The following is a 27,973-nucleotide window of genomic DNA, read 5'->3' as shown; positions in this document are numbered from 1 at the left end:
ATTTCCTTTTCCAGGGAATCTTCCCCATATACAGATGGAACCTGTGTCTCCTGCATTGGCCAGTGGATTCTTCACCACTGACCCAGCAGGGGAACCAAGTGCTACTGTTACCCAAAATAGTGAGGAGGGCTGGGATTTGGGCTCCATTTGTTCAAATCTATAGTCAGAGCACCTAGACACTACACTACTGTGGAAGTGAACAGAATAAAACTGGAAATTTGGCAACTTGCGATTGGATCTAGCGCTGGATCCACCAGTGCTTGTCTTTGGGTCCAAACACCCCAAGTTTGGGATTTGTATACTGTCAAGGAAGGGCTGAAGTGGCCCATCAGCCCAGAAGGAGCCTCAGAAATGGATCCTCAAGCACTTGGAGTGATTTTCACACCTGGAGATGACAATTCTCATAGAAGTTTCACATTCTAGGAAATGGGTATTAAACTGAGGTGAAGGCCTGGGACACTCAGATTAGAAGTCAAATTGTCAGGATTATCTAGAAATGGTGTTTACTGAGAGCCTTCTGTGGCAGGTCACTGTTTGGGGACAGGTTAGAACTGGTGGTTTGGGTTAGTGTAGAAGTGAGACGCCAGAAATTGACAAGACTTGGAGATTGATTGGTTTGAGATGACACAGTTGCCCCAATTTACACTCGCTGTAATTCTGCCCTCCCTGCTCCCCAGGGAATGATGGAAGAATCCCAGCGCAGCAGTCAACAGAAATCTCTTGCAAACTGGGAAATGCAGTGTGAAGGGGTGGCTGGAGCGGACCAGTCAGTAATTTGCCTGAGTGAGTGGAACTGAATCGCCCAGACTCCCAAAGGAGATCTTTTACTTGAAAAAAAAAAGAAAAGTTTTTATATTTGCTTTTTTTTTTTTACAAGGAGCGTAAAATTCTGTAATTTTATCTGTACGTGTGAGTTTAAATAGAAACCCGAGAAAGCTAGTCACCAGCTCCACCCACAGCCCAGCCTAGGGCAGGCTCTGCCCCGCCCCCTCCCGCGGGCTCCAGTCTTGGGACCTGCCCGCCGGGAGCCGGAAAGACCCGGAGCGGCACGCGGGCGCGGTCCGGTGCGCCGAGTTGCGGAGCATGCGCAGAAGGCGGTTGAGGCGCATGCTCCGTGGAGGTCCCGGTTCCGCGGCTCCCGCGTCCGCGCCAGCTCCGGGGGCCCACAGAGTCCCTGCGGGGCCGCGGGCATGGCGGCCAGCCTGTGGATGGGCGACGTGAGTGAGGGCGGCTTCCCGGGTCTGTGGCGCAGGAATGTTAGCGTCGCGAGGAAGAAAGGGGCCGAGTGGGGAGGGCCCTCGAATCTCCAGAAGGGTGGACGTGAATGGGGAGGGGAGTTCTTTTAGGCGACGCTGGCGCGAGTCCCAGTTATTTAGGTGCCGGGGGGCCAAGACTGAGGGGGCGGGTCCTCAGAGTCCTTGGAGAGGGGCAGTTCTCTTAGGTGACGCCCAAGTGAGTCCCAGCGTGTAGGTGAAGGGGGCTGACTCGGAGGGGGAGGGGTCTTGGGGGCCCCGCCTGGGTTCGCGGAGGGGAAAGGGAGGGTTTGGGGGCGGATATAATGGGAGGAATCCTAAGGGTTGAAGAGCGCCCCTGGTTCCGGGACTGGAGGGATGGATTCCTCCATCCCAGGGGGGCGGCTTCTACAAAGGAGCACATTTAAAGAAGGCGAGGGACCGGGAACGCGGGGGTTCAGGTCATTCTGCGCATGGAAACCTCTTCCCCCACACCCCCAACCCCACTCCCGCCCGCCAGCAGCGTGCAGCCCACCCCGGGCTGAGGGCGGAGGGGCTCCGGATCCGGAAAACGAGGAGTCTGGATGTGGCCCGACCCGCTCTGCTCTTGTGTTTACGCAGCTGGAGCCCTACATGGATGAGAACTTCATCTCCAGAGCCTTTGCTACCATGGGGGAGACAGTGATGAGCGTCAAAATTATCCGAAACCGCCTCACTGGGTTTGTCCTCTTACTTCAGTCCTCGTTCTGCTTTATAGATCGCGCTGCGTGTGTCATTCAAGAGAAGGTTAACATCGCGGAGGGTGAGGGCTTTGACCCCTAGTAATAGTTGTCATAATGATGTTAACATTTGGTGGTGTACAGATGACTTGAGCCAGTCTGGGTTTGAAAGCTCTTGTCTGCTGTGTGTGACTTTGAGCAAGTGACTTAATCTCTCCCTCTTGTCTGTAAAAATAGGCATAATGAAAGCACCTACCTCATAGAGCCCTGGTGAGGATTAAGTGCCATTAATTCATGGTCAAGGTTTACCACAATGTCTGGCATATGGTATATGCTTGGTAAATATAAATAGATTATGATCTGCTAGGTAATAAGCACTTTAAAATCACAAAAACCTCTGAGCTAAGTATTGTTATTAGAGAAGCTTAATAGCTGTCTTAAATTTACACAGCTTTTAAATGAGAAGCCAGGACTCTAATTCAGCTGTGTTCTTCAAGTTCATGAGTACCCTTAACTCTCATGTGAAACACTACCTATGTGCTACTGTTCTAGATTTCCTGGACACATGGCTGAAATAACCCAGAAGTAGTCCCTCTTCTCATGGATTTTACTACATTCTAATAGAGGAATAAGACAGTAAATACTTACACAAAACAAAATATGAAGAATACTTTCACATAGAGAAAAAAAAAGACAGTGTTTATTGAGTATCTACTCTGTGCAGAGTACTAAAGCAGCTTGCTAAAGCATCAGTCAGTTGAAAAATGATGGGAGATATGAAGTGCGGCCTAGTCTTTGGCTGTTTGGTAAACAGGTACTTTCTTATAGACAGAAAACCCTGATAAATCAGCTACTGGCATGAAAATACATTCTGTAATACTTTCCAAAACACTTTGACATAGGTTCTCACGTTTTAATCTTTATTAAGAATTGGAATCATCCTTTCCTGGCGTTGGGCTTCCCTGGTGACTGGGTGGTAAAGAATCTTCCTGCCAATGCAGGAGACTTGGGTTCAATCCCTGGGTCAGGAATATCCCCTGGAATAGGAAATGGCAACCAACTCCCATATGCCTGGGAAATACCATGAACAGAGGAGCCTGGCGGGCTATAATCCATGGGGTCACAAAAGAGTAGGACATGACTTAGCGACTAAATAAGAAATAGCCACCACTGATTACTAAACCCTAGCTGTTTTTTATGGTGGCACCGACATACATATTACATGTGCACTCTGCCTCAAATGACAAAGACTTTGAAGTGCTTTGTGAGAATACTGTAAGATAAATAAATGTGAATTTAAAACAAGGAACAAAATACAGGGAAAGAGTAAGACCCAAGAAAAAGTAATGCACAATAAAGCATAGTGCTTAAGAATGTAGTGATTGGTTGCAAAATACTTAATACCACAGAACTGTACAGTTAAAAAATGGTTAAAATGATAACATTTTATGTAACTGCGTGTGCTCAGCCGTGCCTGACTCTACAATCCCATGGACTAGCCCACCAGTCTCCTCTGTCTGTGGGATTCTCCAGAGAAGAATACTAGAGTGAGTTGCCGTAACCTTTTCCAATGTAATGTAATCCTTAACAACAATTTTTTTAATTCAGCAAGGAAAAAAAAGAATACAGTTGCATATGGAGTAACCACATCTCTTCCATCACTGGTGGGACTAGAAAATGTTACAACCACTGGGGACAAGTATCTGGCAGTATCTTTTTAATTTTTTTCCTTTCAAAAAAAAAAAACAAACCTTGATATTTGGCTGTGCTGGGTCTTTGTTGCTGAGCACAGGCTTTCTCTAGTTGCTGTGGGTGGGGGCTGCTCTCTAGCACGCAGGCTTCTCATTGCAGTGGCTTCTCGTTGCAGAGCAGGGGCTCTGCTCAAGTGGGTTTCAGTAGTTGTGGCACATGGGCTTAATTGCTCTGAGGCACGTGGGATCTTCCCTGAACAGGGATGGAACCCGTGTCCCCTGCATCGGTAGGTGGATTCTTAACCACTGGACCACCAGGAAAGTCCATACATCTTCAATACATCTGCCTTAGCAAGTCTGTTGCTGCTGCTGCTGCTAAGTTGCTTCAGTCGTGTCCGACTCTGTGTGACCCCATAGACTGCAGCCCACCAGGCTCCCCCATCCCTGGGATTCTCCAGGCAAGAACACTGGAGTGGGTTGCCATTTCCTTTCTCCAATGCATGAAAATGAAAAGTGAAAGGGAAGTCACTCAGTCGTGTCCGATTCTTAGCGACCCCACAGACTGCAACCCACCAGGCTCCTCCATCCATGGGATTTTCCAGGCAAGAGTACTGGAGTGGGGTGCCACTGCCTTTTCCTTAGCAAGTCTAGTCCTAGGTATTTACTCAAGAGAAGTGAAAGTGTGTAACTACCATGAAAACGACTTGAATACGTATAGCACATTTTGTGTGGTGTGTGCGTGCGCGTGCATGCATACGAGCTCAGTCCCTCAGTTGTGTCCGGCTCTTGGTGGCTTCTCTGCCTACGGTATTTTCCCGACAAGAATACAGGAGTGGGTTGCCATTTCCTACTTGAGGGGATCTTCCAGGCCCAGGATTGAACCTGCATCTCCTTCATCTCCTGCATTGGCAGGTGGATTCTTTACCACTGTGCCACCTGGGAAGCCCCATAGCATGTTGGCCCCAAACTGCAGTCCAGGTATCTGAATAGGTAAATATATAAATACTTGTATAGTCATATAGTATATGACTGGTATACATACACATACAGTTTATGTATATGTATGGTATACGTATACAGTATACGGCATACAATTTCCAGAATTGGTTAAGTTCATGTTGTTTGAGTTGGTGATGCTATCTAGCCATCTTATCCTGTGCCACCCTCTTTTCCTTTTGCCTTTATTCTTTGCCAGCATCAGGATCTTTGCACTGAGTCAGTTCTAAAATACACAGAATTAATCTGTGGTGGAAATAACTCAGCATCTAGAAGAATTTGTGCATTTCATTGCGTGTAACTTAAAAGGAAAAAACTGTACACAGTAATTGAACTCTAGTTAATAATAAGCATGTTAAAATAATTGAGAAAAATGTACCAGTATCTCCAACTTACTTTGAAATATATCAGAAAATAAGGATGATACCTGTATTTTCCATCTCCTGTAAATGTTATACTTTCATTATTTTAAAAAAAATCAACAAAAACAGAAAAGGATGATAAATGGGTAAGGATGTGGATGGATGGATTATCACTTGGTAAAGTAAATTTTTTTTTTTTTAAAGTAAATATTTTTTAAAAAGTGGTAGGGGTGTGTGTGTGTGTGTGTGTGTATAAAGGTGTTTGCTATGGCAGCTCTTATAATTATTATGTTTGGAATTTTTCATAATAAACTGCTGGGGAAGGAATATAGTCAGATTATCCTGAACTCAAGTCCAGCCTTTGGCAAATACCAGCTGTGTGGTTTAAGGCATCTTGTATAATCCTGAGTCTCAGTCTCCATATCTAAATGGGAGCAGTAGTTTGCTTCCCTCATGGAGTTTTTCTGTGAGAATTAGATGAGGTGGTGCATGTGAATTGGCGAGCACAGTGCTTGGCCTGTAGTGACTGCTCAGTAACAGTCAGCTCTTACTGGTGGTGGTCTTTACATCGGCTTAAATTCTAGCACACACAAGACAGAAAACACAGATTTGCCCCACCATTCTTCTAAGCATTAACATTTATGGAGCTCATAGACTGTGTTCTTAGATCCCTGGGCTCTGGTACTTCCCTTGCCCATACCTTTTGGCTTGGTGTCCATAAGGTTATTTCAATTGAGTATCATAGTTCCAGAAAAGTCTGATTTCTTTCACTGGTGATAGATTTAAGAATGCTGTTAAGGAAAACTGTTTTCAGTATAAATCTCTTAGAAGGAAGGAATATCAGAGGATCTAGCCACATCTACCTACTTATGTCCCTTCATTTCAGTTCAGTCTCTCAGTCGTGTCCGACTCTTTGCAACCCCATGAACCGCAGCATGCCAGGCCTCCCTGTACATCACCAGCTCTCGGAGTTGACCCAAACCCATGTCCATTGAGTCTGTGATGCCATCCAGCCATCTCATCCTCTGTCATCCCCTTCTCCTCCTGCCCTCAATCTTTCCCAGCATCAGGATCTTTTCAAATGAGTCAGCTCTCTGCATCAGGTGGCCAGAGTATTGGAGTTTCAGCTTCAACAGTCCTTCTAATGAACACCCAGGACCAATCTCCTTTAGGATGGACTGGTTGCATCTCCTTGAAGTCCAAGGGACTCTCCAAAGTCTTCTCCAACACCACAGTTCAAAAGCATCAATTTTTCGGCACTCAGCTTTCTTTATAGTCCAACTTTCACATCCATACATGACTACTGGAAAAACCATAGCCTTGACTAGAGGGACCTTTGTTGACAAATTAATGTCTGTGCTTTTTAATATGCTGTCTAGGTTGGTCATAACTTTCCTTCCAAGGAGTAAGCGTCTTTTACTTTCATGGCTGCAATCACCATTTGCAGTGATTTTTGGAGCCCAGAAAAATAAAGTCCCTTCTGTCCCTTAATAATGCTTTAAAAGTAGACCACCAAGAATCTCACACATATCCCCACAATTAGGTCTGGTCCGTGGATTTACTTTGTCCAACTAGATTTTAAGTTTCTTAAGGTCAGGTGCCATGTTCTTCCAACTCTATCTGCCTGGCTGGTGGTAGGTTATCAAAAAAACTATAAATTACGAAAAATTTAAATTTACAAAGAGTACAATGTACACTCATGTAACCACCACCTAATTTCAAAAATTGTTAATATGTTGCTATATTCTCCTTATCTAAGTGTCTGTAGAGATTTAAGTAGATCGATGTTTTCTTTTTGCTGAACCACATGGAAGTAAATTATAGGCATTATGACATTCTAAATATTTGAGTATTGTTTTTTAATGAATTAGGATCCAGTCAGAGATCAGATCCTGTATTGCATTTTTCTCTTTTTAATGTAGAAATGCCCACTTCTCTCTTTTCTCAGAATAATGACTTTTTGAAGAGGTAAGATTGTCTTACATTAGGTTCTACATTCTGGATTCTGGTCCTACGTTCTTGATTTATTTGTTTCCTTGTCGTAGTGTTTTATTTGTTCTGTTCCTAATATTTCCTGTAAGCTAGACATTAGATCTGAAAGTTTGCTTGGGTTGCATAGGAATTTTTTTTTCTCGGCTGTGCTGGGACTTAGGGCACACGAGATCTTCAGTCTTCAATTGTGCAGGATCTTTAGTTGTGGCATTCGAACTCTTAGTTGCGGCAGGTGGGATCTAGTTCCCTGACTAGGGATGGACCCCATGCCCCCTGCTTGGGAGCTTGGAGTCTTAGCCACTGGACCACCAGGGAAGTCCCAGGAAACCTTTTTGGCAAGAGTTCTTCATAGGCGATATAGTACATGAATAAATGACTTACTAAATGAGTCTGGTACTGGCCTGGATTGGCAGTACTTATACTCAGGTCTATAAATTCTGAACTGGAGTACAGCATGGAACAAAAATAATATGGGCTGTCATGAGAAAAACATTTTTTCCTGCCCTCCAGCTCAGACTCAGTCTCTCATCTAGGTATCACATCTTGTGTGTGCGTGTGTGTCTGTCTGTCTGTGAAAGCTTGAATTACTCTTTTTTTTAATTTTTTAATAGGAGGAAAATTGCTTTACAGTGTTGTGTTGGTTTCTGCCGTACAACAACTCGAATCAACCATAATTAAACATATATCCTATCTCTCCTCCCTCTTGAACCTTCCCATACCCCTCCTTTTTAAAAAATATTTATTTATTTGGCTGTACCTGGTTTTAGTTGCTGCATACAAATACTTAGTTGCGGCATATAGGATCTAGCTCTCTGACCAGGGATGGAACCCAGGCCCCCTGCATTGGGAGCTCAGAGTCTTAGCCACACAATCACTGTCAAAGTCCTGGGTATCAGATCTTTAACCATTCCTTTTTTCTGTTTTCTCTCCAGGATCCCAGCTGGCTACTGCTTTGTAGAATTCGCAGATTTGGCCACAGCTGAGAAGTGTTTGCATAAAATCAACGGGAAGCCCCTTCCAGGAGCCACACCTGTAAGGACACTTAGATAATGATAATGTTGCCATTTTTGTTACCATGGATAACTGTCATTTGTTGAATCCCTACCATATATTTTATTTAATCCTATAACAACCCTAAACAGTAGACATTGTTATCTTTGACAGACCAGGAAACTGAAGCTCAGGGAGATGGAATAACTTGCCCAAGGCAACACAGGTAGTAAGTGGCAGAGCCAGGATGCAGACCGAAGATTGGTTGCCTCTAAAACCCGTGCCCTTTGCACTCTGCACCGCTGCCTCCCTTCACAGAAGACTTGAACCTCTAGACCTCTTGCTTGATTGACAAAGTAGAACAGGCTGGCAGCTGTGAGGACACGTTTCAAGAGAGTTGCATTCTGCTCTTCCCACAGTTACTTAGCTTACAGCTGCACCACGCTGGCACACCTGGGCTCATAGAACCATGGAGCTGGCAGTGCCCTTAGCGGTCATCCGTGCATCCCCCTCCTTTTAAACAGGAGAAAAGGCTGAGGCTTAGAGAGGGGGAGATGTTTTGGCCAAGGTAATTTATTTCAGTTTTTTTCCAAAAATTGTTGATTCTTGAAACACCTTTCTCTGTTTTAGTTTGTTTGTTTTTAAATTTTCAGGCAAAGCGTTTTAAACTGAATTACGCCACTTATGGGAAACAGCCCGATAACAGGTAAGTAGAGAGTAGCCACCAGGTAGCTTCAAGTCCTGGGAAGTGTCTAAATAGAGACAAGATGTGTTCACTGCACTGGTCACTTCCAGAGAGGAGGATGGGGAGCTGAGTTTGGCCCCAGTTTGCTTCCCTCCTGAAGGCCAAGCCCTCCCATCCCTGTTGGGGATGCTTCCAGTTTGCTCATGTCAAGGCCCTTGTCTTCTCTGTATTTGCTCCCTCTCCTAGTCCCGTGACTGCCCATGGTAATGACATTTTATTCAGTAAGAATTGCTGTAACAACATAAATGTATCGAGCATTTCAGATTTCTTTGAAAGCTGGAGAACAGTGTATCAAAAGCTTTAGATAGATTTATACCCTTTGAACCCATAATTCTGCTTTTCAGTATTTATTCATGGATATGTGTAAAGATTATTCCTAGTGGCACTAGTGGTAAGGAACCCGCCTGCCAATGCAGGAGACATAAAGAGACGTAGGTTTGATCCCTGGGTTGGGAAGATCTGGAGGAGGGCGTGGCAACCCACTCCAATATTCTTGCCTGGAGAATCCCATGGACAGAGAAGCCTGGTGGGCTACACAGTCCATAGAATCACACAGAGTCAGACACGACTGAAGTGACCTAGCACGCATGTGTAAAGATTAGCCTTGATATCGTGTAATATCACTTATATGTGGAATCATAAAAAAGAACTTACTTATAAAACAGAAATAGAGCCACAGATGTAGGAAACAAACTCATGGTTACCAGGGGATAAGGGGACGCAGTGAATAAATTGGGAAGTTGGGAGTGACTTATACACACTTGTGTATATAAAATAGGTAACTAATTAGGACCTACTGTATAGCATTGGGAGCCCTACTTGATACCCTGTAATAGCTTATATGGGAGAAGAATATTAAAGAATGGATGTGTGTATATGTATAAGCTGATTCACTTTGCTGTACACCTAAAGTTAGCACAACATTGTGTATCAACTATAGCAAAAGTTTTTTTAAAAAAGAAAATGTTCATTGAGATACTACATATAATGGGCAAAATTGGGGGGAAATCCAAGTAATCTAATAATAGGAAAGTGGGACATATTGTTAAGTTACAGTATGTCCATTTTTTGAAATATTGTGAATCCATTAAGGTGTCATGTTGTAGCAGAATACTCACATGTCAAGATGTTGGTGAGATCCTGTAAGTGAAAAAAATGCTAGAAACAAAATAAATGAGTTGTATCCAATTTTTGTAAATTCAAAGGAAGAAGCTAAAGCAAAACGACAAAAATGCATATCAGGGTGTTCATGGTGATTCCCTTTGAGTTGGGTTATTGGTATTTTATTTTTCTTTGTCCTTTTATATATTCTGATCTTATGCAAGAAATATGTATCATACCCAAAATAAAATAATAATGAGTTTATTGTTCTATTACGGGGGTTGGCAAACTGACCTAATTTTGTCATTACCTGAAAGCTAAAAATGTTTTTTTACTTTTTTTTTTTTTTGGCGGTGCCTCACGGTTTGCAGGATCCTAGTTACCCAACCAGGATTAAACCCAGGCCGTCGGCAGTAAGAGTACAGAGTCGTAACCACTGGACCGCCAGGAAATTTGCTCTATATTTTAAACTATTCATTTGTTTACTTGGCCATGCTGCTCTGCTTGTGGGGTCTTAGCTTCCTGACCAGGAATCGATTCTATGCCCCCTGCAATGAAAGTGGACTACCTTAACTACTTAAGTGACTTAACTACTGGGCCACCAGGGAAGGACCCCTGGCCCCCCTTGCATTTTTTAAGGATTGTGGAAACAGACAAAAGACAACAGAAATCAGAGGTGCCCCAGAGCCTCCAATAGTTACTGTGCGGCCTCACAGAAGATTTTGCTGGCCCTGTCCTGAAAGCTGAGGGATTTCATGTTAGCCCATCTCCAGGGGAGAAGGTTCAGTTCTCATGCTCCCTGTACTTTTCACCATTTGGATTAAAAGTATGCAGTGAATGCAGAATCTCTGGCTTTATCTTTTGAGCATCTCTGACTTGGCCCCTGGTCTGCACTCATGTAAAGCTTGAAGCCAGATAGGCTTTATTCAGTGGGTGAGGGGCTTGGGGCAGGAGACTCCTTCCGAAACTCTTCTACCAGGACTGCCAAAGGAAACAAATTAGGACTAGGTTAAGGACCCATCAGATGTGTTGTTCTCTGACGTGGCACAGAAGAGGTTTATCTAGAATGGGCCAAGAGAGCTCACAAGAACAGAAGTTTTCTCCTTTGTGTCTGAATCTCGTTCTCTCTTCTCAGCCCTGAATACTCCCTCTTTGTGGGGGATCTGACCCCAGATGTGGACGATGGCATGCTGTATGAGTTCTTCGTCAAAGTCTACCCCTCCTGCCGGGGAGGCAAGGTGGTTTTGGACCAGACAGGCGTGTCTAAGTAAGGCCTTACTCTTCTTGATGCCTACCCTGTTGGCTGCAGCATGTATCTCATAGCTGAGGGTGTGATAACGAGGCCGTGTTCCACGGTGGTGAAGGCTCAGGCTCTGGAGCCAAACCGCCTGGTGCAAATCCCAGCCTCAGTACTGCCCAGGGATTATGCAGCAGACAAGTTACCTGAACCTCTGTGCCTGTTTCCTCATCTGTGAAATGGTATCTGCATCTTATGGGAGTTGGTGTGAGGATGAAATCATGTATTAAATCAATAGAGAATGCTTTATAGGTATTTCCTTTTTTATTATTTTTACTTTAAAAGTGGAAAGACCTTAAGAAGGATTTATATATATATATTTTTTCCTCCGTTATCATTTATTACAGGATATTGAATATATATGGTTCCATATGAAACCCACTCCAGTACTCTTGCCTGGAAAATCCCATGGACGGAGGAGCCTGGTAGGCTACAGTCCATGGGGTCGCTAAGAGTCGGCAACGACTGAGCGACTTCACTTTCATGCATTGGAGAAGGAAATGGCAACCCACTCTAGTATTCTTGCCTGGAGAATCCCAGGGACAGAGGAGCCTAGTGGGCTGCTGTCTGTGGGGTCGCACAGAGTCGGACATGACTGAAGCAACTTAGCAGCAGCATGCTATACAGTAGGACCTCGTTTATCTGTAGTAGTTTATATCTGCTAATCTCAAACTCCTAATTTAGCCCTTTTCTAACCTCTTGCACCATTGATAACCATGTTTCCTGTGTCTGTGAGTCTCTTTCTGTTTTGTAAGTAAGTTCATTTATATCATACTTTAGATTCCACACATAAGTGAGATCATACCATACATGTCGGGGAAAGATTCCTTTTTGATCTGAGTAGTAGTTATGGGCTTGGACTTTGAATTCTGCTTCTGGTATGACTTCGGGCAAGTCATTAAATGTCTTTGAAGTTTGGTTTTGCCTTCAATAAAATGTGGATAATCCCTTCATCAAGTTGTTGGACAGTTTATTGAGATAACTGGGAAAATACTCAGCATAGTGCCTGGGAAATAATAAATGGTCATTAAATGTTAACTGTCATTCATTTATCCCCAAGTGGGATATGAGTTCAGGAAAGCTGGAACCTTGTCTGCTTGTGACTGCTGAGTCCCAGTGCCTTGGGTAGCACCTGGCATGCAGGGCAGGCTCCGTAAATATTTGGCCTTCTGTGACTGTTACTACTATTGCTTCTACTATAATAATAATAATACTTTCCAGTAGATTGGGAAGGAAGCTCCTGTTTGGGGAGAAGCCATATCAGGATGGCATGGAGGAGGCTGGTGAACTGAAAGTGGGATCCTCCAGTGCTGGGGTCTCACACTGCTCTGTGACACCCCTCTGTTTCATGGGGCGCTCAGGCCTGCCCATGTGGTTTGATGGGCGCTCTCTCCCTTCTCAGCTTCTTTTCCGTTCTTTGGTTTTACCTGCATCACATTTGTGATCTAAATAGTGCGTGTGTGTCTTTTTCCTGCAGGGGTTATGGTTTTGTGAAATTCACTGATGAGCTGGAACAGAAGCGAGCCCTGACAGAGTGCCAGGGAGCCATAGGACTGGGGTCTAAACCAGTGCGGCTGAGCGTGGCCATCCCCAAAGCGTGAGTCCTGCGCTGGCGTGGGAACTGAGACATGCCTTGTTGGTTGCTGATAATCAGGGCATCCGCTTGCTGATTGGGAGGCTGCCAGGAGACTCAGTGCAGGCCACAAATAATGAGTGCCCAGTATTTGCCAGGCTGGGTGCTGGAGATGAGCCAGCATCACTGTTGCCCCTGCAGAAGCTTACAGCTGAGGAGAGAGGCAGGCACGTTCAGAATCGCCATAGCGATGCTGGAAAAGCAGTTGGGCTCTGCAAACTTAGTTTGTGTGCTCTTTGCCCAGTAGAGCTGCTGTTGAAACATACAAACCTCTTAGGAGTGCCCCTTGCTATGGGAGTAGCTAAGAATTAATAATTTAGGGAATATGATACAGGAAATTGCCACAACCCATGCCTTGTGGCCAAAAGAAAAATAATGATATAAGCAGGATAGAATATTATATACATCACTATTGTACCTGTCACTCTGGGCAGAAAACCCTTCTTCCCATGCATATCCAAGCATGTTTTATACTCAGATATAAGACAGTTTTTCTCTGCATAGAATCTTCCATCCTTTGGCCCAAACAGTGGTTCTCAACTTGAGGACATTGGCAACACCTAAAGATAAATTTTATTGTCACATCCCATACTGAGAGAGGGGAGCCTCTGGAATCTAATGAGCACAGGCCAGGTATGCTACTAAACATCCTGCAGTGCACAGGACAGCTCCCGGAACAAAGAATGCTCTCCTCTGCCACCCAAAAGTCAGTTTTACAAAGGCTGAGAAACTTCGTGTTAAATTATATAAGTGGTTACACTCTTTGGGCAGAACTTCCAGATGGCCGTGTTTTTTAAGACAGCAAAAAATTTGGAGGCTCTTTGCAGTTTAGCCTCAGCGATTCTCCCCTCCAAATGTTATTTGTTCTAAACTCTACAGTATATGTAAAAACATTAAAGAAAACATTGAAAAGAAAGAAGTTCCTTATTACTCTAGATGACTGCTTATAATTTCTGGGTTCCTTTTCAGGCTTTTCCATAAGCTTCTGTTCTGTATAAATGTAGATATTGATGTAGACACACACACACTGCGTGCATACGGGTCAGTTTACATGTGGTAGATTCATTGCTTCTTCATTTTTAATTACAATAACAATGTTCACTCTTGTTCTTCCCCAGTTTACTCAGTATACACACTTTGCCATACAGTTGCATAATTGTCATCATTACAACATTTTTAATAGCTGCGGAATATTCTTTTGATTGCATATTCTGTCTGGCAGTTCTTCTGATGTTTACTCTTTTGGTGGTTTCTGCTGTGTCATCATTTATTCAGTCAATGATAACTGAGTCCCTGCAACCACAGCCCCGCCCTAGACTTTGAAGTTGTAGCTATAAACAAGAAAAACAAAGTCCCTTCTGCAGAGCCGTTATATTGTTACATCTGTTTCTTCTTTGAGCATTGTTGTCAGCATTGATGCCTGCCTCTGGGGAGGTACCCTCATGCACTAAGAATTGAGTGATCTGAGTTTCCTTGGAGAGTCAGACTTGTAAGCCAAGTGTGGAGAAACAGAAATGTGTAGACCCAGACCCTGTGCCTTCAGTGACCTGAGCATGTCGTGAGGGTGGTAGACTCCTTGGACACATGGGTCAGGAGGGTAGGGTCACGGAGGCAAACATGAGCAGTTTTCAGCCTGGCAGTGGGCAGGGAGAGGAAATCTCTGCCATCAGACTTCATCGAGCCGCCCAATCAGGAGGTGATGCTAAGGCAGTCAGATGCGGCCTAACTGCTCAGGCTGAGTCCTCACCAAGCCGACACTGAGCACATGAGGAACCTGGGAAGAGCTCATCACCTGTGGTTTTTTAAGGTTTTGAAAGCAGTGGATCTTTTGCAGGCTTGACATTCTGTCTTTGGTTAGCAGTGACTGGGGTAGCTGTGGAATCAGAGAAGAAAGCTTTCTGTTGACCTTGGGCCTCAGCCCTGGTTGGTGAATGCAGGAAAGGGGAGACAGATAGGAGACTTGAGTCTGCAGGGCAGGTGCCTAATGAACCGTGTTGTGGTTGGGGTGCAAGCCTTGGAGTTAAAGTTTGGCTCCAGTCCTCTGTGTAGTCTTGGGTGAATCACTTAACCGCTCAGAGGCTATGTTCTCATATTTACAGAGGGAATAATAATAGTTCTGTCGTAGAACTGTGCAGGACTTAAAGAAGGAGACCATATATAAAAAAGAATGGACACAAATCCCAAGTACCTACTCCACAAATGACGTCTCTGACTACAGTTCCAGGCTCCTGAAACACTTACCTTATGTTTTTGCAGGGAAAAGGTAATAAGATATTTTATAATTTGAAAATGCTCCTTGGATCATTCTAAATCCAGATTATCCAGGCCATGTTAATCTGAGCCTTTGTGGCTGGCAGAAAAACAGCCCCCCAAGATCTTGAGAAGGGGAAAAGTCAGTACTAATAAAGTTTGTAAGGGAGACAAACCTAACCATTGGAAGTGCCTTTTTTTTTTTTTTTTAATTTGGCCATGCTGTGTGGCCCACAGGATCCCAGTGCCCCGATCAGGGATTGAACCTGGGCCCGTGGAACTTAAAGTGCAGAGTCCCAACCACTGGACCACCAGGGAATTCCCCAAAGCTCCTATGTAAAGCTGGTTTCTGGGATCAGACTGCCTGGGTTTGAATCTCTTACTCACTATGTGACTTTGGACAAATGATGTAATCTCTCTGTACCTCAGTTTTCTCATCTGTGAAATAGGATTAATTATATATTTACTGTATAGCACCATTGTGGGGATTAAACAAGTTAGTCTGTGTAAAGCACTTAGAACAGTCCCGGTCATATAGTGTTATGGAAATGTTTGCTCATTTGTTTGTTTATTTTTCCTTCTTCCTTTAAGGAGCCGTGTGAAGCCAGTGGAATATAGTCAAATGTACAGTTACAGCTACAACCAGTATTACCAGCAGTACCAGAACTACTACGCCCAGTGGGGCTATGACCAGAACACAGGCAGCTACAGCTACAGTTATCCCCAGTACGGCTACACCCAGAGCACCATGCAGGTAACCATGACTTGGCCAGTCTGGCCCCACATCCTCTAGAGACTTGGGTGAGTCTCCAGGGTGGGGTGGTTAAGGACAGGAGCTTGCGCTTCAGAAAGACAGGGAAAGATGAAGCAGGTTAATTCCTCTTGTTAAAAACAAGCCATCCTAGTCATGGGCCAGGCTTTCACCGTGCTTCTCACCCACCTCTCTGGTCTCTTTGCAGACGTATGAAGAAGTCGGAGATGATGCATTGGAAGGTAAGAAAGGACTCCCTTCACTCAGTGTAAGATGTGAATGTTACCTGAGTGGGGAGTGCGGATCCCAAATCACACCAGGGAGCGACAGACGAAAGAGGGCTCCCGAGGTTCCCTGGACTTGTGGTGGTCTACCCCAAGATGTAGGTCTGAACCAAAGACTCCATTGCCTTATATTTGTTGCACAGGTTGTCAGATTCCTGTAAAATAATTTTTAATTTCACGTTTTAATTTTTTTCCATACTTTTTATGGGCTACGCTGAGTCTTTGTTGCTGAGCCCAGCAGTCTTTCTCTAGTTGCAGGGCACAGGCTCTGGAGCGTGCAGGCTTGCTGTTTGTCACCTGCGGGCTTAGGAGCCCTGCAGCATACGGAATCCTAGTTCCCTGACCAGGGACTGAACCGGAGACCCCTACATTAGAAGGCAGATTCTTAACCACTGGACCGCCAAGGAGCTCCCCCCATGTATCTTAAATTACCTGTTTTCCTCACTTTCAAGTAATAGTTACGATTGAAGGTTTGGCAAATACAGTAAAGTATAAGGAGGAAACTGAAATCACCTCCCAGGTTTGCTGCATGGTAATAGCCAGTATTGCTTATTTAAAGTTAAAAATGTTTGCTGTGATTTTTTATTGAATTTAACAGAGAAAAAGTAAAACCAAAGTAATTGCTGACCTTCAGACAAATATTTTTTTCAAATGAGATATTTATACTTTTAAAGGAGTCTAAGGTTTGAAAAAATTATGTAAAAAAATTTTTTTTAATTTTTTTCAACATATTTCTGAACAGAATGTTAGGTTTAAGGTTTAAAGATGTAAAATAAACATCGATTTTTAATTAAATAAAGCTTTATTTTAAGGTACAAAAAGACTCCAAGTTTAAAATCTTAAGTCTGTTTTAAGAATTATTCTTCAAGAGAAGGTCATAGGGAAAATGTCATCTGTAAGCAAAATATCCTTTAAAGGAAACATCATCCGTAGCCATGGAACAAACTTCATAGCGTTTTAAAGCACTACACTGACCGTGTTGTCATCTGATTCTGGCAGCAGCGACCGTAGGGGTGGGCTGGGCAGACACAGCTCCAGTAGAGGGATGGTGAGCTGGAGGTCCACGTGGTCTTCTCATCACACAGTGAGTTAGGAGCAGGGCTCAACCTGGAGTCCCTGTCTTTCTAGCCTTAGTCTCTTGCCTTTTTTTGCCTCCTTTTTAGAGAAATTATCCTGATTATAATCATATTTGTGTGTGACTCCTTAGAGATTTTCTATTTCTTCATCATCCTTTATTACAGCCAACACTGCTATAATAGTTTTGCAGGCACTGCTGCCTATCAGCACTTCGATGAATAGGTATTTTTATAAATCCCATTCTACAGAAAAGAAAACTGAAGCTTAAATAGTTAACAGCCAACAAGTTTCACTGTGTGAGTATACACTAAGCACATATACAGGTATTAACTCACTTGGTGTTCACAATGGTTTTGAGGTAAGTACCATAATTATCTCGATTTTACAGGAGAGGAAACAAATTAAATTTCGTGTTCAGGGTCAGCTTAGTTGCAACATCGTAGCAAGAGGTAGACTGTCTTAGAACCCTGCAGTCTTGCCCTAGACTTCAGGCTCTTTACCACAGTTATAATGCCTCCCTCTTTTTTTTTTTTTTTTTTTTGGTGGTCAGATCTTAGTTCCCCAGTCGGGGATGAGCCCACACCTTTGGCAGTGAAAGCATGGAGTCCTAACCACTGGACCACCAGGGAAGTCTCTAATGCCTCCCATTTTAACCTAATCGCCACAGAGACAGGGCCCAGGAGGGATTGTCATTCTTCATCTGTACCCTGGGTTCAGCAGGCCATCTTCCAGGCCCTGTCATCCAAGTGAGGAAGGGTGCTGTACTGTCCATGCGTCCATACACTTCTACACACCCAAATACCTGTCCTTGGGAATTCCCTGGCGGTCCAGTGCTGGGTGCTTCACCACCATGGCCCGGGTTCAGTCCCTGGTCAACTGAGATCCCTAGAGCTGTGTGGCGCGGCCAGAAACACCTAAAACAAAACGCAGCAGCAGCAGAAATGCTTGCCCTTGCTGGAGCCTTTTGCTAATCTGTTCCCATATGCCATTACCAACACTGAATGGAGTGGCCAGACTGGCCATGCTCTGCTTTCCTAGAGTTCCCATATGGAGCTGCTGTATGTGCTCAAAACTTCAACTCATAATTTAGATTAGAATTACAAGAGAGATTCCTCTGGTTGTAGCAATGGGCACAGTACTTATGTGAAAAGATTCACCTCTGATTGGTTGATTTAGCACTAACTGGCTAATTTCTATCGAGTACCTGAGAAAGTTGGAAACAGTTTACAAAAGAAGCTCAAATGGCCTATAAACCACAAGAGAAAATAATTTAAGCATATACTATTTGTGTTAGTCAAGATTCTCCAGAGCAATAGAGCCGAAAGGATATATGTATTTATAATCTGTGATGTGCTTCAGCAAGCTGGAGGCTCAGGCAGGATTTCTATATTAGCACCTAGAGGTAGAATTCCTACTTTGAGAATCCTCAGTTTAAGGCCTTTAATTGATTGGTTAAGGCCCACCCACATTATTGAGAATAATCACCTTTACTTAAAGTCAACTGATTTGTAGATGTGAATCTCATCTACAAAATATCTAGACTAGTGTTTCACCAAACAACTGGTCACCACCACCCTGACCAAGTTGACACAAAATGTAACTATCATACTGCTAATATTAGTACTTAAATACAAATTAAAATATACAGTCTTTCTACAAAGAATTCTTAAAATGTTCATATGCATGAAATCAATTTTACCTGATTTTATCCCACAATGATATCAATACAGACAAATATCTAATGATAGATTTATTAAATATTGGTAAGATTTTAATTAGATTTTTTTGTTTTATTAAATCGTCTTTTTCTAAGAATATTGATATAGAAAAATTTCTCAATGAAAAAATTCCTGAAATACAATAGGATATACAGTAAGAACTCGGTTAGGTTTTTTGGTTTTTATTTTGGAGGGTGTAACTCACATAACATAAAATTCACCCTTTTAAAGTGTACAGTAGTTTTTAAAAATAGCCACAAAGTTGTGCAGCCATTACCCCTGTTTAATTCCAGTGAAGAATCCTGTGAAGCCACTAGCAGTCACTCCAATATCCTGTCCCTGGCAACCACTCACCTCCTTTGGATTTACGTTATCCTGAACATTCTAAATAAATGGAGTCATGTATGAGATGTGGTCTTTTGTGAATGACCTCTCTGACTTGACTTCTGATTCCTCTGTGTTACAGCATGTGTCATTCCTTTCTTTTTATGGTTGAATAATATTCCATTCTGTGGATATCCATTTAGTTGATGGACATTTGGATTGTGTCCACTTTCATTGTTATAAATAATGTTATGAACATACGTGTGTAAGTTTTTGTGTGGACATAGAAAAGTTTTCAGGGACAAGTTTTCAGTACTCTTCACTGTACACCTGGGAGTGTATTGCTGGATCATATAGTAAACTCTGTTTAACCATTTGAGAAATGGCCAGACCTGTCCAAAAATGCTTGGAGCGTTTCCGTTTCTCCACATTCTCACCAACAGTTACAATTTGTCATTTTGGCTATCATAGTGGCTTTGATACCAGATTGCCACTTCATGGCAAATAGAAGGGGCAAAAGTGGAATCAGTGACAGATTTCCTCTTCTTTGGCTCTAAAATCACTGCGGATGGTGACCACAGCCATGAAATTAGATGATTGCTTCTTGGAAGGAAAGCTATGACAAACCTACGCAGTGTGTTAAAAAGCAAAGATGGCACTTTGCTGACAAAGGTCTATATAGTCAAAGCCATGGTTTTTCCAGTAGTCATGGACGAATGTGAGAGTTGGACCATAAAGAAGGCAGAATGCCGAAGAATTGATGTTTTCAAACTATGGTGCTGGATAAGACTATTGAGAGTCCCTTAGACAGCCAGGAAATCAAACCAGTCAGTCCTAAAGGAAATCAGCCCTGAATACCCATTGGCAGGACTGATGCTGAAGCTCCAGTACTTTAGCCACCTAATAAGAGCCAACACATTGAAAAAGACCCTGATGCTGGGAAATATTGAGAGCAGAAGTGGGCAGCCGGGGATGAGATGGTTGGTTGGCAAGCTCAATAGACATGAGCTTGAGCAATCTCAGGGGAATGGTGAAGGACAGGGAAGCCTGAGGTGCTGCAGTTCATGGGGTCTTATTTATTTGGCTGCACCAGGTTTTAGTGGTGGCAGTTGCAGCATGCACAATCTTTAGTTGTGCCATGTGGAATCTAGTTCCCTGACCAGGGATCGAACCAGGGCCCCCTGCATTGGGAGTTCAGTTGAGTCACTCAGTTGTGTCCAACTCTTTGTGACCCCATAGACTGCAGCATGCCAGGCTTCTCTGTCCTTCACCAACTCCCAGAGCTTGCTCAAACTCGTGTCCATCGAGTTGGTGATGCCATCCAACCATCTCATCCTCTGTTGTCCCCTTCTCCTGCCTTCAGTCTTGCCCAGCATCAGGGTCTTTTCCAATGAGGCAGTTCTTCGCATCAGGTGGCTGAAGTATTGGAGCTTCAGCATCAGTCCTTCCAATGAATGTTCAGGACTGATTTCCTTTAGGACTGACTGGTTTGATCTCCTTGCAGTCCAAAGGAGTCTTGAGTCTTCTCCAGCACCACAGTTTAAAAGCATCAATTCTTTGGTGCTCAGCTTTCTTTATAGTCCAACTCACATCCGTACATAGTGAAGTTGCTCAGTCGTGTCCGACTCTTTGCTACCCCATGGACTGTAGCCTACCAGGCTCCTCTGTCCACGGGATTTTCCAGGCAGTAGTACTGGAGTGGATTGCCATTTCCTTCTCCAGGGGATCTTCCCAACCCAGGGATTGAACCCAGGTCTCCTGCATTGTAGACAGACGCTTTACCATCTGAGCCATACTGGAAAAACCATTGCTTTGACTAGACGGGCCTTTGTCAGCAATATAATGTCTCTGCCTTTTAATAGGTTGTGTAGGTTGGTCATAGCCTTTCTTCCAAGGAGCAAGCATCTTTTGATTTCATGGCTGCAGTCACCATCTGCAGTGATTTGGAGCCAAGAAAAGAAAGTCTGTCACTGCTTCCATTGTTTCCCCATCTATTTGCCATGAAGTGATGGGACCAGATGCCATGCTCTTAGTTTCTTGAATGTTGTGTTTTAAGCCAACTTTTTCACTCTCCTCTTTCATTTTCATCAAGAGGCTTTTTAGTTCCTCTTCACTTTCTGCCATAAGGGTGGTGTCATCTGCATATCTGAGGTTATTGATATTTGTCCCGGCAATCTTGATTCCAGCTTGTGCTTTAGAAGTTAAATAAGCAGGGTGACAATATACAGCCTTGACGTACTTCTTTCCCAATTTGGAACCAGTCTGCTCCATGTCCGGTTCTAACTCTTGCTTCCTGAACCTGCATACAGATTTCTCAGGAGGCAGGTCAGGTGGTCTGGTATTCCCATCTCTTGAAGCAGTTTTCCTGTTTGTTGTAATCTACACAAAGGCTTGGGAGTGCAGAGTCTTACCCACTGGACCACCAGGGAAGTCCCTACTGTTCGGAGTTTTGTAGTGACAAAACTTCCTTCTCTTTATAGGTTTATCACGTAACTATACACCCCTAAATAGCAGGGTTTAGTTTTGCCTGTTTTTGAATTTTAATGCTGTGCTGTGTATACTGTCTTGCTTCTTTCATTCAGTATTTTATTTGTGAGATTCATCCAAGTTGGATGCAACCGAGTTTCATTTTCAGTGCTCAGTAATATTCCCTTCTAAGAATCGTTTACTTGTTAGGGGTTTAAAAGAAAGCCGTTAGGTATTTTGTCACGATTTCTGGTGAACAAATACCACTATTGCAATCAAGAAAAAAAAAATTTTTTTCAATGCAGAACTTGGTGTTTCAGCTTGTGTACTTGACTCTAGCTCTTTTCATTAGACATTCACTGTTCTTGATTTAGTAATCTTGATCAGGTTTCCCAAACCCAAATTTCAAAAAAGGACCACACCAGAAAATCTGAGACATGTGACAGTTACAGGTATGTGTAGTGTTTAATAAACATGGAATGACAGCCAAAACTACTTGAGTACTAATTACATGTTACATTCTGTAAAGTTAGAGTTAGACCCTTGATTAACTTTACCATCGGAGCCACCAAGTAAGCCCATAGGAGTCTCCGTGCAGTGCGGGAGACCCGGGTTCGATCCCTGGGTCGGGAAGTTCCCCTGGAGAAGGAAATGGCAACCCACTCCAGTGTTCTTGCCTGGGAGATCCCACGGAGGAGCCTGGCAGCTACAGTCCATGGGGTCACAAAGAGCCGGACACGACTTCACTTTCTACTTTCTTTCCTTGGTTAACTAGGGCTTACTTAGGGCCTCCTGTGCAGCCTCAGTCATAAATCCACATGTAACCTGTAGTCAGCCTTCTCGACCTCCCATTCCTTCACCTCCTTGGATTCAGCCAGCCATGGATGAGTCGTGGGGGGCTGTAGCATTTACTCCTGAAAGCCTCCACAAGCAAATGGACCCTGTCCTGTTTGAGCGTGGACTGTCCCCTGCCCTGCTCTCATCCTCACAAACCCTGCAGAGGCAGCAGGGCTGGCAGCCCCGGCAAGGGAGAAGGGCACCGAGTCCCGTGTCTGCTGAGTGCTGCGCCCCTGAAGCCACCCTTGCTTCTCTTCCAGACCCCATGCCGCAGCTGGATGTGACCGAGGCCAACAAGGAGTTCATGGAGCAGAGCGAGGAGCTGTACGATGCGCTGATGGACTGTCATTGGCAGCCTCTGGACACAGTGTCTTCAGAGATCCCTGCCATGATATAGCCAGGACAAGGGACAAGCCAGAATGGACTTGTGAGGAGAGAAGAGACTCCTTTTTTAAAGTTGCCGCAAGACTTTTTTGAAATGTTTCATAAAGATTTTAGTAATCAACCGTTCCTGCAATTATATTTTTCCTCTAACACTGCTGCCTTCATTTGAGTTTGAAAACCCAGAGACCAGTAGGAAGAGGGTTGAATGAGGTTCATCTTTGAACAGTAATCTCATTTATCCAGATAATGTCACCTACATTCCTGGACGTAATGATTAAGAACAAAGGTGGGTCCTAAGTTACTAAGCCAACTTCTTAGGAAATTTCACATTTAAGGTTGTGGTTACCTGCTGGGATAGTGTCACATGGTGGGCGGTTACTTTTCAGGTTTCCTTTCCCCCTACAAATTTGTTTCAAACCTGGTGGCTCGGAATTCATTATTTGAATTGGGGGGTAAATTTCAGGGCGCATTGTATGGTTGAATGGTGGCTCAGACAGTAAAGCGACTGCCTAAAATGCTGGAGACCCGGGTTCGATCCCTGGGTTGCGAAGATCCTCTAGAGAACGAAATGGCAACCCACTCCAGTACTCTTGCCTAGGAAATCCCATAGACAGTGGGGCCTGGCAAGCCAGTCCACAGGTGACTTCCAATTTCAGTTTTCAATCTGAATAGTCAAAAGTGTTCATGCTTCTCTGTCCATGAAAATTCAGGCAATACAGGAAGATTGCCATTTCCTCTTTCAGAGGATTTGCCCCACCCAGACATCAAAGCACCTCTGGTATTAGCAGGCAGATTCTCTTACCACTGTGCCACCTGGGAAGGTAGAATTGTTGGAGCCAGCTTGAAAGTGAAATCTCCGTCCTCTCCAACTCTTAGCAACCCCATGGACTGAGACTGAGGAGCCTGGTAGGCTACAGTCCATGGGATTTTCCAGGCCAGAATACTGGAGTGGGTTGCCATTTCCTTCGCCAAGGGATCTTCCTGACTCAGGGATCGAACCCGGGTCTCTGGCACTGTAGGCAGACACTTTACTGTCTGAGCAAACCAGTTTCCAGCCAGCTTATTCTAGACCAAAAAGGCCTAGACTGTTTTAGGTACAAGATGGTGCCATGTATGTGCCAATCCCACCTCTTAAGAAAATGTTAAAACTAAAGTAAGTGCATAAACTATATTAAACTAAATGCATGAGTCTTATTTACATATAGGAAATGTTATCAACCATCACCAAACCAGATCTTGATGTATTTTCCAAATAGGAAATCCCTTTTACCAGGGCCCTCCTGAAATGCCTGGAATTATGCCAAGAATCACTTCCCTAGTTTTGTGTAGACCTGAGGGGTGGCAAAGTATGTACCCTTCAAAGATCATTAAGCAGCAATCTTGGGCTCAGCCTGAATTCTCACTCAGCAAGAGTAATATAATTGCAGTTATAAACTGATCCATTTTATCACTTTCTGAGATCAATCTTCAGAGATTGAGACTCTTAATTCATCCTGGGTCTCATGCAATATTTAAATGAGAATAAGCAATAAATTGAAAACATCAGGAAACTGACACAAACATCCATCTGTGAGTCTTTTATTGGTCATTTATATGCCAGGTAGCAGCATCACCAAAAACAAAACCGCTGTTTCCACCTGAAAGCGGCCCCTGTCTCTTCATTTGCCTTTTTCTCTCCTGAAAAGGAAGTATAAGCCAGTGTGTTAGTAACACCCCAATCAATCAGTGCCCCTCCAGGTTTTCCTAAGAGCTGGTCTCAGTCCCATATCCGCATTTATCATCCACAGAAGTCCACTCAGATTAGGTGTCATCCTAGACCAGTCACAGCGTGAAAAAATACCAAGCTAGACAGAACTGCCTGTTTCTTCCCAGTCGTCTCCCCCTCTCAAAGCAGGGGTGGGTGACTCCATGGTTACCCAAAACCACTGAGCATAAGCAGCAGTCAGCCCTCAAGTCTCAACGTGAAGACTTCGAGCTGCTACACTGTACTCTGGATGTGCTCTTGGCCTTAGTGCAGGCAAAGTCTAGCAGACCCGAGTCACAAAGTAAACATTGTCATCTGGTTATGAATAGCCAATAAATACAGCTTCCAAGGAAAGCCAGACGTAAATGATACATTATAAACACAGGACTTTTACACACTGAGTATCTAGCTATTGGCCACACTGCTTAGAGTCTCAACAAGCTAAGTACAAATGGGAAGTTGTGATAAAGCTTCAGTTAGCCATTCAACTCACCCAACTCTGTAGATCCACACAGATGAAGATAGCTTTACTGGCAACAGGTCTTAGGGGGAGAAAAATATCAATCAGGAGGCAAGAAAGCTATTGGTATATCCCTCCCCAATACAAAAATATTAGCCAGCATTTACTATACCAACTGCCAGTTTCACATAGTCTCCCCTTAAGCCTAAGATTATCCCATTTTAACGGGTGGAGAAAACAAGTTCCAAGAGAACTCAAACCTTGTCCGAAACTAGCCCACATGCTCTACAGCACACATTACGAGCCCAGTTTCAGTACTACTATTCCTCCTTTTACGACCACCAGGACCAGGGTTTAGATCCGATGGGAAAGGGAACTGGAGGGTCAGGCTGTCTCCAATACCCAACTTTACCTGCTCCAGCAACAAGCTGGTATTTTCAGTTACTTCAGTATCAGGCACTGCCAGTTAAAAAATGGGGCAACCTGCAAAAGAGTGTGGAAGCTCTAACCAAAATCCTCTACACAATGTGATTTTTGATGGAAACACGGATTCAAGTGGAAGACTTCCAGCTAAAATCCTGAGAGATATAGGAGAGGCGAGTGGCAGCTGCAGGTATTACGCTGACCTGTGCTGTCAAAGTCTCTCCACGTTGCTCTCGCATGCAGTTGGAGATCCCATGGCCACGACAAGCCACAGCCCTTGGAAACATGCTGTACTGACCCACCAGGTGGCTCCCAAGTTACATCTTTAGAGAACCTACCAGGTCCTGAGGCTTGTGTTCCATCACTGTCCTCTTCACTCACCAGAAAGGTCAATCCTAGAATCTTCTGGCACAACTAAAATGAGAACGGCATTGTCCTGAATGACCTATTCGTTCCATTCATCTGGTTTTCAGAACCAAGGTTTCTGACTTGCCTTTGGACTGATGCCTTAAGCTTTTCAGGGTAAAGACCCAAAGCACGGCCACAATCTGCACCACTTGCCCCAGGATTTCCCCAGCATAGGCATCTAACCCACCCATATCTGCATCTCCATACTGGTTCTTGGCCTCTGCAAGCCACTTCTCAAAAGCCTTATTCTTGCATGTTAGACCCCATCAATGGAACATTTCTGGTGGCCTCTGAAAACGTTGTCAGTTCCAATAAAGGTCTCTGGTTGTACCTGAGAAATGCCAAGTACAATGGGAACTGTCTTTTCCTGAAATGTTGCAGATCAGTTACAGCAAACAGAACGGCGACCGTCAAGGAAAACTGTCACTTTGGGCTCCTTTTTGACCACAGCAGCTATATGGAAGCAGCTGCAGCTTCGATAAGGGCCATGGCGGGGGTGGGGGGGTGGCCCGCGGGGATCTAGGTCACAGGGCAGACCCAACACTGCAGCCCTCAGACTCACCTAAATCCTGTGCGTCAGGACTCATCTACTGGAACATTCTGGAAACTAAAAGAACAGACATCCTATAGGTTGTGATCACCACCTTCTTTTACTATGTGCCAGTGGTTTGTCTCATTTTATCTTCACAGGATCGTTTCATCAACTCCGTCTTACATCAGATTTAGACTGCTTACTTGCCAAAGTCCTCTATCAATGGAGAAAGTGACAACCTTGGGATTCAAAATAGGATCTGAATGACTATAGCCCGTCCTCCAGAAGACCTTGTCCTTATACCCATCAGGGTGACTTCCTTATCATATGTTGTGCAGCCAGATAATTTAGGAGAAGGTAGGCAAGTTAACATGCCCAAGGTCACGGAGCAACTGTCACAGGCCTATTCAAGGTCTGGCTGACCCCAGCACGTGGTCTCCCCTAACTTAAGCCACTTCAGTCCCAGAAACGCCGTACACCCGACTGCCCATGAGTAACTGCCCCAGTTACTCACCCGTCACACCGGAGCACACGGCCGCGAGGGCCGCGGCAGGAGCAGGGCGTGGCCCATACAGGGTCCGGCTTCTTCCACTGCGCCTGAGAACCACGCGGCCTTCCAGATCTCGGCCCGACTAGGCCAGTAGGCCTGGATCCTCCGTGCCGTGCTCAACATCCCGCCGCCTCTAGAGGCAGCCCCGGCAGGTGCGGCGCCCGTGGCAGCCAGGCTAAGGCCGGGTATGGCGGAGGATGGGAGTGGACCACCGCAGAGAACCCAAGACACACACCACGACCGACGCGCGGCTGCCGGGTAAAAGGACGCTTCTGAGCCGGGACGGGTTTATATAGGCCCCGCCCCTCGCAGCTGTGCCTGACGATTGGAGCAGCGCGCCGCGCGGAATGAGGGGAGTTGTAGTTCGTTCGCCTCTGGCGAGCGGCCGGGTGTCTGATTCGCAGTCCCAATCGTGTGCTGTGTGAGACCGTTTTCACTCGGTTGGAGGAAGCTTGTGTAAGTGGTTTCTTCAGGGTCCGAAGAGATTCCTCCGCCATCATTCAGCACTCAGTGAACATCCAGTAACCCAGGACGGAGCTCATAAATATCACCAACTTTCAAAATCGGGAAGTTAACCTTTAACCCAGTGAGCTGAGCCAGGGCTTTGGTTCAAACCGCCTGGGAGCACGTCGAGGAACAAAGACTGAGCAGGACTTCGGCGGAGGGATCTGAGGGCGGGCTTCCTTTCCGAAAGGAAGGGGTGACTGACTACAGAATTCATTAGAAGAATGCATTCTTTGTTTGGGCTTCTCTCTTCGGCTGATAAAAAAAAAAAAAAAAAACTACTGAGTGCTTACTAAGTACATTATGCTCGATTATCTCAGCTAGTTTTCAAAATAACCCTGTGTATGGGAATTACAATTTTGCCTCTTTCACAGATAAGGAAACAGAAATGGCTTACGCAGATAGCAAGCGAGTTAAGACCTGAAATGTGGAAGTTCACCTCATACGCCACACTCGTATAATCACTGTACCATGTACAGGTTTTATCCATAGAATGAATAACC

At 44.4% G+C, this 27,973-nt stretch overlaps 1 protein-coding gene, 1 long non-coding RNA gene and 4 other non-coding genes across 11 annotated transcripts; 1 reads left to right on the top strand and 5 right to left on the bottom strand.

The window, feature by feature from the left end:
* Positions 1-1,125: 1,125 nt before the first annotated feature.
* TRNAU1AP (tRNA selenocysteine 1 associated protein 1) lies at positions 1,126-23,015 on the top strand. Of its 3 annotated transcripts, XM_068968553.1 has the most exons (10): positions 1,126-1,217; positions 1,854-1,951; positions 7,925-8,024; positions 8,636-8,688; positions 10,964-11,095; positions 12,603-12,722; positions 14,884-15,021; positions 15,600-15,762; positions 15,968-16,001; positions 22,726-23,015. In XM_068968553.1, exons 1-10 carry the CDS (start codon positions 1,191-1,193, stop codon positions 22,860-22,862), a joined length of 1,002 nt encoding a protein of 333 aa, XP_068824654.1. In that variant the 5' UTR covers positions 1,126-1,190; the 3' UTR covers positions 22,863-23,015. The 3 variants fall into 3 exon arrangements, with proteins under 3 accessions (XP_068824654.1, XP_068824655.1, XP_068824656.1); XM_068968554.1 differs by lacking the exon at positions 14,884-15,021; XM_068968555.1 differs by lacking the exons at positions 12,603-12,722; positions 14,884-15,021.
* Positions 23,016-24,422: 1,407 nt separating this feature from the next.
* On the bottom strand, positions 24,423-27,203 carry LOC138075892 (uncharacterized). 4 transcript variants are annotated; one of them, XR_011144666.1, is made up of 6 exons: positions 26,931-27,203; positions 26,447-26,491; positions 25,815-25,890; positions 25,466-25,536; positions 25,087-25,135; positions 24,423-24,526 (listed from the first exon to the last, which is right to left on the bottom strand). It is a non-coding gene; the product is annotated as an uncharacterized lncRNA (long non-coding RNA). The 4 variants fall into 4 exon arrangements; XR_011144664.1 differs by having other exon boundaries at positions 25,087-25,890; XR_011144665.1 differs by having other exon boundaries at positions 24,448-25,536.
* On the bottom strand, positions 24,598-24,671 carry LOC138077325 (small nucleolar RNA SNORD99). The gene has a single exon (XR_011144773.1). It is a non-coding gene; the product is annotated as a small nucleolar RNA SNORD99 (small nucleolar RNA).
* On the bottom strand, positions 25,313-25,438 carry LOC138077314 (small nucleolar RNA SNORA61). The gene has a single exon (XR_011144762.1). It is a non-coding gene; the product is annotated as a small nucleolar RNA SNORA61 (small nucleolar RNA).
* On the bottom strand, positions 25,637-25,767 carry LOC138077307 (small nucleolar RNA SNORA44). Its single transcript, XR_011144755.1, has one exon. It is a non-coding gene; the product is annotated as a small nucleolar RNA SNORA44 (small nucleolar RNA).
* LOC138077299 (small nucleolar RNA SNORA16B/SNORA16A family) lies at positions 26,240-26,374 on the bottom strand. Its single transcript, XR_011144747.1, has one exon. It is a non-coding gene; the product is annotated as a small nucleolar RNA SNORA16B/SNORA16A family (small nucleolar RNA).
* Positions 27,204-27,973: the final 770 nt, after the last annotated feature.

The sequence above is a fragment of the Capricornis sumatraensis genome, chromosome 3 (assembly GCF_032405125.1).
Source record: "Capricornis sumatraensis isolate serow.1 chromosome 3, serow.2, whole genome shotgun sequence".
NCBI classification, from domain to species: Eukaryota; Metazoa; Chordata; class Mammalia; order Artiodactyla; family Bovidae; genus Capricornis; species Capricornis sumatraensis.
This window is presented reverse-complemented; position numbering and strand designations above follow the sequence as displayed.